Genomic DNA, 13,679 nt, shown 5'->3' with positions numbered 1-13,679 from the left:
GAACAAACAACACCTAGATTTCGAAGCCTGGGTGTCTGAAAATCCAGTGGCTCCGCTGTCAGGTTGGCAGGCTGAGCTAGAGGGAGGAGGGAAGTAGGGAGGGGCAGGGAGGGGCTGGAAAGCAGGGTGGGTCCTGCTCTCAAGGGATTTTTGATCTACTAAATCTTCTAGTGATCTAAGGAGATTTGGACTTAAAATAATTTACTTTTGCTTAATAGGCTAAACTCTTGTAAATTGCCTGCTTTAATCGCTGACTTTTGAATATTAATCTATTTACAAGAAAGTTTAAATCCTATAAATTATCTCTGCATTAAGGGATTTAAGTTCACAGAGCTCTCTGGAGGAATGGCTGATTCTAGGTCCAAGGCAAGGTGAAAATCAGAAGACGTGAGCACCATTTCTTGGGCCACAAAGAGCTCAAAGTAGATGGGGCAGCATCAAAAGGATAGGAGCCAGCTTCAGCAGGCCTCCACTAACCACATTTGGGACATTTTAGGCATTAAGAAGAATAATGAAAGCAACAGACTGCAACACTAACTACAAAATGAATACATGATCTTTTAGAGAAAATATCTAAATATCACAGATGAATTTATATGTCTGGCTTAGCCTCAAAATGATATTGGGCAGAGGGAGAGTTAGCCGGGGACGGATGGAGTAAGTAAGCACAGCCACGAGTCGGTAAGCACTGAAGCTGACAGCCCCAAAGAGAGAGAGAGAGAGGGAGGGAGAGAGAGCGGGAGAAGGAGAAAAAGCTCTTCTTTATGGAACAGTCCCAGCCAAATACTCTAGATAGGATAATACAGTTAGAAAATCACTGTTTTGCAACCACCAATGTAATATTCAGGTGAGGCTCACTTATGGAGTCCCAAAGCACTATCCTAGCGGTCATTTCTGCTTTACAAAGGGAAAAAGGTATAGGACCTGGAGGAGAAACCTGGCAGAAGCCACCTTAACCAAGTGATCACACCCAGAACCACCAATAACAGGCCCACCCGACACTTTGTTTCTTGCCAAAACTGTTTAGCTTGCCTCTGCTCATGAGGACACAATCAGACAACTCCACACTGAGGCCACTCTACAAGACAAATGATCTGGGTTGCTCTAGCCTAGAGACGTGACAACAGATGAATCAGTGCCCTCTGACTGGATTCCGGAGTGAAACATTGTTGGAAAGGCCATTATTAGGTCGACTGGAAGAAATCTGATACAATTTTACTGTATTACTGTTAACTTTTCTGGGTGTGATAGTGATATTGTGGCTGTGTTAAAGAAGGTCCTTGTTCTTATGAGATAGCTGGTGAAGTATTTAGGACTAAGGGGTCATGACATTAGTAACTTACTTTCGAGATGGTTCAGAGAAAAAAAGAGAGTGTGTGTGTGTGTGTGTGTGTGTGTGTGTTTGTGTAGAGAGAGAGAGGGAGAGAAAGAGACACACAGTTAAAGCAAATGTTGCAAAACAATGGGTAAATCTAGGTGAATGCGTTCACTGTATTCTTCCCATTTTTCTGTGGGTTTGGGAAGTTTTCACAATACAAAAGGTGGGGTGGGGACTTTTACATTCATTCTATAAGAAGCTGGTTACATTGGTTGCTTGCAGAGAACTGGGTGGCTGGGGGACAGGAGGAGGGAAATTTTCACTATTATATATACCTTTTTGTACCTTTTGAATTTTGAACCAAATAAATGTATTTCCTATACCAAAACCAAAATTTGTATTTAGAAACTTATTCCTCCCTAGAATTAACCCTTTATAGGATCAAAACTTGCTGAGTTAAATTTTCCCGAATAGGTAAACATGGAAAGTCCCTGTAATGGTGTTGTTTATTATGGTGTTTTTGTTTATTATGACATTCTATAAAGTAATTTGTACAGAAATTATAAAGTAAAATAGAGTCACTGTAAGTGTTTCTGGATGTCCTGGGGCTTTAATGTTAGATAACACCTCAACATTACTTTTCTAACTCATGCTGCCTCCAAGGCTGTATCCTCCTTATTCCAATACACCTGATACCTTAATTGTTCCAGAAAACCTACAGCAGTAACACACTTGACATAATACAACTGACCTAGTTCCCAATACCTTTTGGCATTAAAAGTCACAAAAAAGTTACTTTGGAGCTAACAGTGGAGGCTTCTTGTTACCTTTGGATATTGAAACTTTTGGGAGTCAGAGGGATTTTTCTCCTTAATCAAGCCATTACTTATACACAGAAAATAAAAAAAAAGAGAAAGAAATCATGCTATGGCTGATTATATATAATTAATTACAACAACAAACATAAAGCAGAACAATACATACTGATATAAAATGATCCTCAATTTATGTAATTAAACATCCATGGCATTTTGCAGAGGTAAGTAGGTCTATGTGATATTTGTTACCATATGTGCAGAGGACATCTCTGGAAGAATATAAAGAACCTAGAAATGATGGCAGCCTCTGGGAGGGAAATGTGGGGACTGGTGGGAAGACTTACTTTTCACCGTAAACTATTTTGGAACTGTTTTTAGTTTTCACCAACTGCATGTTCTACTTATTTTTAAAAAATATATAAATAGTTTTGATAAATGCTGTCCAGGTATCATGTCTTCTATGTGGGGCAAGTTTTTATTTTTTATCTTTATTTATTTATTTATTTTTTAAAGATTTTATTTATTTATTTTGACAGAGAGACAGAGAGAGAGGGAGCACAAGCGGGGGGAGTGGGAGAGAGAGAAGCAGGCTTCCCACTAAGCAGAGAGCCCGATGTCGGCTCCATCCCAGGACCCTGGGGTCATGACCTGACCTCAGCCAACGACTGAGCCACCCAGGCGCCCCTTGGGGCAAGTTTTTAAAACTAGAAGAAAATGAGAATAATCTGTAATTCTACTATCCAGAGAACTGCTATTAATGTTATATTGCATTTCTTTCTAATGAAATTTCTGCGTGTTTTGTAAGCAAATAGGTTTTCTGTTTTCTAATTCAACATAATATCTCTCCCCAATTATTTTTCTAAAAGTGAAAACAAATTGTTTGTGAAGTATACATTTTTTTTTTTTTTAAAGTAGGCTCCACACCCAGCGTGGAGCCCAGTGCGGGGCTTGAACTCTAGACCACCAAGATCAAGACCTGAGCTGAGACCAAGAGTCAGTCACTCAACTGATCTACCCAGGTACCCCTACATTTATCAAGTAAGCTCTACGCTTGAACCCATGATCCTGAGATCAAGAGTCCTATGCTCTACTGACTGAACCAGTCAGGTGCCCATCTTTATCATACATTTAAAAGCACATTTTAAATATTTCAAATTTAAATGTACACTTAAAATTATTTTGTAAGCCTTTCCCCAAATCTTTAAGTTTTTTAAAAAATTTTTTTAAGTTATTTTTTTTTACAATTTATTTATTTATTTTAGAGAGAGAGTACAAGTGGGAGGGGCAGGGAGAGGGAGAGAGAATCTCAAGCAGACTCCATGCTGAGTACAGAGCCCAACGCAGGGCTCAATCTCATGACCTTAAGATCACTACCTGAGCCAAAACCAAGAGCTGGAGGCTCAACTGACCAAGTTATTTTTTTTTAAACATTTTATTTTCTTTATTTACTTACTTTTATATACAAAGATTTTGTTTTATTTATTTTTATAAGTAGGCTCCATGCCCAGTGTGGAGCCCAACAGGAGGCTTGAACTCATGACCCTGAGATTAAGATCTGAGCTGAGACTGAGTTGGATGCTTAACCAACTGTGCCACCCAGGTACCCCAAGATTTTATTTTTTTAAAGTAATTTCTATGCCCAACATGGGGCTCGAACCTACAACCCCAAGATCAAGGGTCACACACTCCACTAAGATAGCCTTTGAAAACATTTTAAGTAGCTGCATAGCATTCATTACAGCCCATGATTCTATTATTAGACACTTGGGCTTTTATTTTTTAATTTTTATTATGTTTAGAAAAATTTTTTTTGAAGATTTTATTTATTTATTTGTCAGAGAGAGAGAGAGCACAAGCAGAGGGAGCGGGAGGCAGAGGGAGAGGCAGGCTCCCCCTGAGCAGGGAGCCTGATGTGGGGCTCGATCCCAGGACCCCAGGATCATGACCTGAGCTAAAGGCAGACACTTAAGTGACTGAGCCACCCAGGCGTCCCTAGACATTTGGGTATTTAAAAAACTTTTTAGCAACTGAAATGTAGAAGAGTATCTACAGCACCCTATACTTTGAACAAGAAAGGAAGGGAAATAAGAAAACATACATGTATCTACTCATTTGTATGAAAATAAACATAGGATAAGTCAACTAGAGATGAAGGAGATCGGTGATGACAGACGCGGCTGAGAACTGGCGGGGAAGGATGGAAGGGTGGGAGAAGGGTGGAGTGAGGTGCTCCAGGTACACTTTCTGCAGAGCCCTGACTTTTGGAACCATGCTAATGGGTCACACTTTCAAAAGAAATTAAATAGGTAAAATCAACAAGGATAGTGGGGAAAGACTCCTACAATGAAATACGAACAGAAACAAATAAGCAGAACTATATTTCAAATGAATAGCATAACTACACCAGGGGAGTGGGGAAAGTACTAAGCCAAGTAACTGTCAAATGCAGTATTTTGAAATCTTTATTTATTTAGGGATGCCTGCGTGTCTCAGCAGGTTAAGTGCCTGCTTCGGCTCAGATCATGGTCCCAGGGTCCTGGGATCGAGTCCCTCATTGGTCTCCTTACTCAGCGGAGAGCCTGCTACTCCCTCTGTCTGCCACACCCCCTGCTTGTGCTCTCTCTCTCTTTCTGACAAATAAATAAAATCTTAAAAAAAAAAAGATTTATTTTAGAGAGAGAGAGCATGCATGTGCTGGGGGGAGGGGCAGAGGGAGAGGGAGTGAGACTCTTTAGCAGACTCCCTGCTGAACACAGAGCCTAATGTGGGGCTCAATCTCATGACTCTGAAATCACGACCTGAACCTGAAACCAAGAGTCGGATGTTTAACCGACTGAGCCACCCAGGTGCCCCATGAACACAATACTGTGACTCTATACCTTTAGGCTAAAGACAGAACTGTAAACTGATGCTGACGTCTCATTAGTAGGTTTGTTTTTCATGGTAGTATGGATTAGCAATTCTGAAACTATTTTCTGTGTATTCTAGGATTGAGCAATTTAGTAAATATATTGTGGAGCTGCCTTTCTCACTGTTAGAAAAGAGGAAACATGGAAGATGTTTGGAAATGGAAAAGAAGGAGACTTGAATAATGAACCCAGTGGTCCTGGATTAGAATCCAAAGTATCAATATGAACTCACTGTTTTTATTGATTGATTGACTGATAGGAGGGGGGAGGGGCAGAGGGAGAGGGAAAGAGAATCTTAAGCAAGTTCCATGCCCAGCGCAGATCCTGACACGGGGCTCCATCTCATGACCCTGAGATCATGACCTGAGCCCAAATCAAGAGTGGGATACTTAACCTACTGAGCCACCCAGGTGCCCCTGAACTCACTGTTTTTAATACACTGATTGATCTATAAATTGATCTGTAGATTGATCTATAAATAGCTACAGATGTTGGGTGTGTATAAAGAAATCCAAGTCAGTCGCAATGAATATGTAGTGCTCAGATCTTGGTTTCTAAATACTGTTCTCTGCCAGAAGGAATAAGGCTCCTTAAGGAAATGGTTGCTTCCGGGCAGAGGAGAGAAGGTAAAAAATGAACATGGAACATCTTGTTTTGCCAGAAATTAAAGAAAGTGCTCAAGGCATGATGGAAACGTGTCAGAAGGACCAGTCAGCCAATATGGAGGGGTGCCAAATGGCCATCAAAGTAACGAGCATCAGAGAAGTGACTACAATTTTTAACTCACTGAATAAAATAAGAATTTATGAGGGGTGCCTGGATGACTCAGTTGGTTAAGTGTCTGCCTTTGGCTCAGGTCATGATCTCAGAGTCCTGGGATCGAGGCCCCTGTCGGGCTCCCTGCTCAGTGGGGAGTCTGCTTCTCCTTCTCCCTCTGCCCCTTCACCCTGCTTGTGTTCTCTCTCTCTCAAATAAGCAAATAAAATCTTTAAAAAAAAAATTGTGAATCCATACTCATATAAACAAAGACATAAGTAAAAGGGGAACAGGAAAAGCTTTCTTAGAGTTAAATGCCAATAATTAATGTAGAATAAATGATGGAATTAGACAAGCTCTATTTGGTGGCCATCATAGTAATAGCTGATTCTGTAAGAACGGATTTGGTCAGGAATTATCAGTGGAAGCTTAAGTGGTAATCTGTACAAGTTTGATGAGCAACTGGATAACTACACAAGTGTCAAAGTATCCCCTTAGAAGAAAGTTAAGAAGCATCAGATACTGGGCGCCTGGGTGGCTCAGTCGTTAAGCGTCTGTCTTCAGCTCAGGTCGTGATCCCAGGGTCCTGGGATCGAGCCCCAAATCGGGCTCCCTGCTCAGCGGGAAGCCTGCTTCTCCCTCTCCCACTCCCCCTGCTTGTGTTCCTGCTCTCACTATGTCTCTCTCTGTCAAATAAATAAATAAAATCTTAAAAAAAAAAAAAAGAAGCATCAGATACTATCTTAAGCAAGTGTTCAAAGTTTACACCACCAGTAATGGGACAAGTCCATACTGTGAGGACATATCACTTCTGTGGCAATGCTACCAAAAATGTATGACCTGAATCTAATCATGAGGAAACAGCAGAGAAACCTGAATTGAGGGACATTCTACAAAATAATTGGTTTGTACTTTTCAAAAATTTCAAGGTCATAAAAGACAAAGAAAGATGGATAACCTGTTCCAGATTTAAAGACATGGCAACAAAATCAGACAGTGATCCTGGATCATAAACACAAAACAATATAATTTTTTTCCCCTTTTGCTGTAAGGGACATTCTTGGGAAAATCAACTAAATCTGGCTAAGGTCTGTAGATTCGGTGATAATACTGTCATCATGCTAATTTCTTGATTTTGATAATTGTATAACCTATGGTTATATGGGAGAATGTCTCCATTTTTAGAAAATACACACTGAAGTCCAAAGTATTTAGGGGTAAAGAGGCACCATGCCCATAATTTACTCTCAAAATTGTGTGTGTGTTTGCGTGTATATGTGTGAGAGAGAGAGAAAGAGAGAGAGTGCAGGGGGGAGGAAGAGAGGATAAAACGAATGGTAGTAAAACGTGAACATTTGGGGAATCTTGGTGAAAGGTATATGAAATTCCTTATTCTATCCTTGCAACTTTAACTTTTCTAGAAGTCTGACATGATCTCATAAGACACATATACACCTTTGACACTGAAAGTAATACACTGAATATCCCTGATCATAAATAATCTTTGCTTCCTTAGGGAATATCGAGGTACCTGGCACAGAGAGGTTTTTGAATACCTGTAGATGTGGAGGAGCAAGGCAGTGGAAAAGGAGGACAAAGGAGGGTCAATCACAGGGGTGAAGGCGGGGCTGTGGAGCTGCAACTATGGGCTGTGCTCAGGATGAGCAGGAACCAGAAGCTAGAGTTCAAGGATCAGATGGGGGCAGCGGGTTGAGAACCAAAGCTGATGACATTTGAGATGCTTTTCAGAAACATAATCCTGTGGGTTTACCAACTGCCCGAGGTAATCTGGGATCCTTCCCTCGGTATGCATCCCTCTGGTGCAGGCCAGTTACCCACTGATGAGTCACATTGAGTCCCTGAGCCTTTCCCGTTGGCACTCAAGAAGCAGCCCCAACTTCTTCACCCAGTCCATAGTTATGACCTAGTGGATTACTCCATGATGTAAGTAAATAATCTACACTAAGCTTTCATTTTAAATGCCCATAATACATTTCATCAAGTATATGTATCAGTGGGCTCTCATTGAGTATTTGCCATTTGCTGTTAGAGGTTAACTACACTAAGTGCTTTAGGTGGATTATCTCATTTAATCTTCCCAATACCCTCATGGAATGGTACTAGTATATGTCCATTCAAATGATGAGGAAAATTAAGTGTAGAGAGGTAAGTTAAAGTAAGACTTGCTGTATGTCATAAAGCTTAGAGTCAAATCCATGAGTTTGACTCTAGAGTCCCCACTCCAAGCCGCAATGCTGGGATGGATAAAACATTTTAATTAGGAAGAAAAAAGGGAATCAATCATAAATTGAAAACTGGAAGTTAATAAACTGGGAGCTTAGGATGAAAATGATATTCTGTGAAATACATATTCCATTTTTCTGTTCTGTAATCTTCCAAACATTCACGTAATAAAGCAAACATACCTGACAGAAGAGCTGCTGGGTTCCTGCTCCAGGTGTGTTACTAAAGGTGCTGCTAGATTTGGAAGAAGAAACTGGAAGACGATGAGACACGCTGACCGGTACTGGAGTCCTGTTTGGCTGGGTCAGCTGGTCTCCTGTAAAGTTTGATCCTGTTGCGCCCGACTGAACCACAGACCCAAGACTAGGATGGGCAGTGCTGGAGGAGCTGACAATAGGGAACCGACTAGGTCCTGACATGCTGGTCACTGAGGGCATGGGGGTGAAGCCAGGTCTTCCTTGGGAGACGCTGCTCTGCCCAGGTGACAGGTGTAATACGGTTGGCGATGCCTGCTGCAAGGGCATCTGTCCACTGACGATCTGAGGAGAGGCATGATTGACTATCACTGGGCTTCCAGAGGCGGCAAACGTCTGCCCAGACACTAATTGGACAGCAGCATTCTGGTTGTTCAGCATCTGCCCAGAATATGGTTGGTTGGTCCTGAGCATGTTGGAAGAGTTTCTGTTCAACATGACATGCTCTGAGGCCACTTGGCCGGAGATAAGCTGAGAAGGTTGAGTCTGAAGCAGTTGCCCATTTATGGTCTGGACATGGTGTACCGAGTTGGAACTGACGGAAAGGCTTGTGGGTATGAGGAACTGACTTTGGGGTGTGTGAGGCTGGCCCATGGGAGAATGAATAACGATACTACTGCCAGCACTGCTCACAGCCTGTGAGGTGACCGGTTTTCTTGTGTTCTGTTGGTTTACAATGTTCACAGACATGTGCGGACCAACTACGGAGCCCTGGGGTGAGCTGGCAGAGGCAAAAGAGATCCCTTGTTGAACATGGTGCTGCTGTATTCCCAAATTGTTCACATTGTATGTATTCTGCTGGCCCATCTGGATAGGCTTTGGCTGGATATTAATTGGAACTTTATTTGAATTTGGTGCAAGACCCCTCTGTATGATGATGTTATGCACGGGTAAAGATGTCTGAAAGTTTGTGCTATTAAATGGAACGGTGACAGGCTGTGCTACTGGACTGGAACTGGAGTTCCCAAACAATGAGTTGCCATTAGGAGTCTGTCTATGGACCAGGAGCCCTCCACTCACATTTGATGGGGCTTGCTGCCCACTGCCCTTCAATATGATTTGAGATCCATCTAGGTTATTAATAGTCATCATGGAAGGTTGATTACCAAATGACCCAATTAGCTGTATTTGACCAGAGCCGCTAATCTGACTGCTGTTAGACAGATGCTGGCTGGGAACACTGATCCCCACGTGCTGCATAAAGCCATGTTGCACACCCACCGTATTGCTTGCAAATGATGCTCCGACAGGCACGTGAGTCACCCCTATAGGCTGCAGTGTCTGACCTGAGTAATTCGAAACATTAGAAGCCTGAGTAAAGGATGCTGATGAAGAAGGATGAAGCTGAGCTTGTGCAAACTGTTGGCTTGAACCTATACTGGCATCCAAATATGCCTCTTCGGCCAGTGTCTGTTCAGTGATATTGGCCTCCTGCAAGGATTTCTGAAGAATGTCGAAAGGTTGGTCCTCACTGAGATCAGGAAGAGGAGAAGACTCAAGTTCATCCTCCAGAAACTGAAGGCTACTTGAGAGTGGCAGTCCATCACTGGGCCCTTCTCCAAGCTGGTTGCTTACAGCTTTGAGGGATGACTTAGGATCAGCATTCTAAAAGAATAAGCAGTGTGTTACCTGGCATATAGAACCTTTGAAAGAGATTCTTAAAAAAAAAAAAATAATAATAATAAAAAGCACCTCACTTTTGAAGAGAATAAAGCCTAACAGTCTGCTTTTCAGGTACAACTCTCCAAAGTGCTCAGCTTATTTTGATATTCTATTTCCTTAGTAATATCTAACACTGTTTCTGTTAAGTGTACCTATTCATTGCTCTGGTAAATTATTTTATAGAAAATAGATAAATAACAGGAACATACTGATGACTACCTGGAGTTTAGCTTCATTTTTTGATATACTGGCACACACTTGATTTTTCAGGATTGCCCCCAGTCCAGGGCTTGAGCGAGACTCAGCCCAGGGTGTGTGTGCATCCAGGAGATGGCCATGTCTAGTCCCCTGTATGACAGTAGTCCGAGTGACTTTTGGGCGTTCTGGGTATTGTTCTGTTAGAGGTCCAGAAGGTAGCCCAGAGTTAGCCCTGTCTTTTGAGGCTTCTCAGACCCCCTGCCGTTCTAACCCCTAACACCCCAAAAAAGACTGGTTCACACAAAAACAAGCTCCCCACATAAAATGAGTGAACGGTTGTTTGACTTCTTAGAAGGAATCAGCCTATTATGACGCTTTCAAAGCTACTTTCAGTGTCCTATTCAAAAGTAAAGGTCCATCAACAGTTTATTTATCAAGCACCCACTTGTGTGTTAGTTTCTGTCCTCAAGGAGCCCTTAGGAATGGGCATTCCAACTAGAGACAACACAGGCATATGAAGAAAACAGAACATGATAAGTAAGATACACTCCACTGTCCAGCAGGTTTTTTGGGGACAGGTCAAGATTAGAAAAGAAAAGATATGGCATCAACAGCTATTTAAAATAAGGTGGGGGGGGGCGCCTGGGTGACTCAGTCGTTAAGCGTCTGCCTTCGGCTCAGGTCATGATCCCAGGGTCCTGGGATCAAGCCCACATCGGGCTCCCTGCTCAGTGGGAAGCCTGCTTCTCCCTCTCCCACTCCCCCTGCTTGTGTACCCTCTCTCACTGGGTCTCTCTCTGTCAAATAAATAAAATCCTTTAAAAAAATATATTTCTACTAAAAAAAATTTCTACTATACCTGACATGATGGAATAGAAGTACCCAATAAATACATACTGAATGAAACAGTCTGAAAAGTTAGAATTAATACTAACATGGAAGGAGGAAGGTTGGTAAATAAAAATCATGAACATTGAGGGGCGGGCTAAATATCTACTTTATGGGCTTCATGGCACCACATGAAGTTATTACTTGTTCAGAATGAATTTCAGAAATGCTCCTGGTTCGCAAGCCTTACTGGAGATCAGTGTTGTGACTTTAAAACCACCCCTAGCATGTGGAGGTGTCTCGCATGGTATGATCTGACCTAACTTACACACACTCAAATACTTGAAAGAACTGTGCACCCCCCAAGGACCTTCCGAATACTATTCCATGTTATAGATGAAGAAAATAAAGGCCCTGCTGATAAGTTAACATTTATTGAGCACTGTACCAAGTAATTTCCACGGACTAGTCAATTAATGTTAACCAACCTAGGAAATAGTTCTATTATTCTCCTGGTTTCATAAATAAGGAAACTGAACCTTACAGAGATGTAGTGATAGATCCAAGGTTACATGTCTAGTAAGTGGTAGAGTGAGGATTCAAACTTGGGCAGTCTGACTCTGGCTACCATCCATGATAGAAGAAGGCACTTGAAAAGATGAAAGTAACACAGGCTTAACCATAGTTATCTGGATGTCATCCACAAACAGGACTTCCCTGTCCCCCAGAGGTCAGGTTTCTTGTCCAGATGCTCCTAGAGCTTGAGAATATGAATCCAGAATGGGCAACCTGAGGGAGAAGCCTAGCTCTGCAACTCCTGGCTGTAGACTTTTGAGTAAGTACTAACCTCTCCGCTTTAGTTTCCTCACGTATAAAATACTGATCATAAAAGAACCTACTTCACGGAGTTGCTGTGTGGATTAATGTGGTTAATCATGCTAAACCCTTGGCGCCAAGAACATACTAAGTGCTCAGTAAGTTTTAGTTATTACCTTTTTTTTTCTCGCTTAAGATGGAAATGTTTAGTAAGTAACTACACTTAAGAACAATTTCTTTAAAGCTTTGTGATAAGGTCTAAAACATTCTAATACGACTTTCTTAGGTTATCACATTTTGGAGTCATTTTAGAAAGACAGGTGAAAGCTTGGGAAAATGGCAAAGTAAATCTCATCTAGCTTATCTGAGTCCACGAAGTTAAAAGGAGACAATGTCAACACCATTCAGTAGATCCTCCCTCTGTGTCAATTACAAGAGACAAGGTAATAACTCTTATCAGCATCCAAAGGCAAGGAAAGCCTCGGTTCACAAGCCATCAATGAGACAGAAACACTTTATCACTGGATTCAGTTTCCAATACTCACACTGGAGTTGGCGAAAATTGAATTTGAATTGGCTGCAGAATATCCTGCATTAGTCAAGTCATCATTGCTCTGCAAAGGTACAAATTTGATAAAGTGATTACTTTAACTGTAAAGAAGAGACAAAATTTATATCTGTGATGCTCTAAATATTACTTACAGACTTATTACTAGGTCCATGTAGAAAATAGTTCAATGCTTGTGGGTCTCTGGAAAACAGCAACAAAGAAAGGAAAACAGCAAATAAATACATGACCTATATTTGGATTCATTTTCACTAGGGTAAAAAGAAAATGACGTATTAGCCTGAGAAACATTCTCGCCCTATTTTCAAACAATTTTATTAATAGTTTGTTTTATTATTGATTTCTTGATGTTGTTCCATTTCCTATTATCACTCATTTCTGCCTCCTGGGATTTGTTAGAAGGTAAATTTAATAAAGGATGGCCTAATTATGAACCTTGTCATATCCAAATATTTTTGTCTCTTTATTTGCTAATCCATATTCTATGTTGACTTTCATTTTAAAAACCCACCCGGTTTGTGTTTTTTTTTTTTTTATTTTATTTTAAATAATCTCTACTCCCAACCTGGGGCTTGAACTCATGACCCCGAGATCAGGAGTTACATGCTGCACCAACTGAGCCAGCTGGGCACCCCAAAAATCCACCCAGTTTTTAATATGATAATTAGGTTGTTTTAGTACAGCAAACCTCACACATTTGATTTACCCTGCTTTTGGAATGAGCATCTTACCCGATAAGATCAAGGAGACACGAGTCATCATCATCATCCATGACAACTATAAGAAAAGGAATAAAGAAAGTGCTGGTTAGCCAAGCACATTAATGCAGAATAAAGCATCAGTACAACATAAAAATGCACTCTTTACTTTCCTAGATAAGTAACTGTGTAATTCATGTACGTTTTTTTCTCTAACCTGCTTGTTTTTAATGGGATTTTTAAAATTTTGTGGTCATTCAAGAGACTAAATATTCAATTTAAATTGTTTTTATTGAATGCAAATCCTTAACTTACAAGTCAAAAAGGAATCTAGATAAATCGAAGATAGCTGGCAGCAACCCTTCCCACACAGATTCCCCAAAGGGACTGTAAACCAGGAACAACCACTTCCACAAAATGTATCATGAAAAAGGGGGAGAAATAATATTTTTGTTTTAGAAAAAAAAATCTCATGTATGCAGAGGACTGTTGCGTTTTATGGCTGACTGTTTCCAAACATGGTGAGCAATGTGGATTTCTTGCCATATTTTGGCTCTCTTTACAACAACAGAAAAAGCCGGTTCTCCCTACTTTTTGAGACAGAGGAGAC

General features: G+C 41.0%; 1 protein-coding gene across 6 annotated transcripts in view; it reads right to left on the bottom strand.

The window, feature by feature from the left end:
* Nucleotides 1-13,679, bottom strand: part of BICRAL (BICRA like chromatin remodeling complex associated protein) — a 74,540-nt gene that overhangs the window by 24,619 nt on the left and 36,242 nt on the right. For 5 of the 6 annotated variants that reach the window (XM_025890530.2, XM_025890529.2, XM_025890527.2 and 2 more), the window contains 4 exons: nucleotides 13,103-13,148; nucleotides 12,506-12,554; nucleotides 12,349-12,417; nucleotides 8,228-9,904 (listed from right to left, as the gene is read on the bottom strand). In XM_025890530.2, the coding sequence (XP_025746315.1) occupies nucleotides 8,228-9,904; nucleotides 12,349-12,417; nucleotides 12,506-12,554; nucleotides 13,103-13,143 (1,836 nt within the window). In that variant the 5' untranslated portion in view covers nucleotides 13,144-13,148. Of the gene's footprint in view, nucleotides 1-8,227; nucleotides 9,905-12,348; nucleotides 12,418-12,505; nucleotides 12,555-13,102; nucleotides 13,149-13,384; nucleotides 13,404-13,679 lie in introns of those variants that run through there. The other variant, XM_073904988.1, reaches the window with a different exon arrangement.

This window comes from Callorhinus ursinus, unplaced genomic scaffold (genome assembly GCF_003265705.2).
Source record: "Callorhinus ursinus isolate GAN/ISIS: 27379988/994484 unplaced genomic scaffold, GSC_fseal_2.0 scaffold22, whole genome shotgun sequence".
Lineage (NCBI taxonomy): Eukaryota > Metazoa > Chordata > Mammalia > Carnivora > Otariidae > Callorhinus > Callorhinus ursinus.
This window is presented reverse-complemented; position numbering and strand designations above follow the sequence as displayed.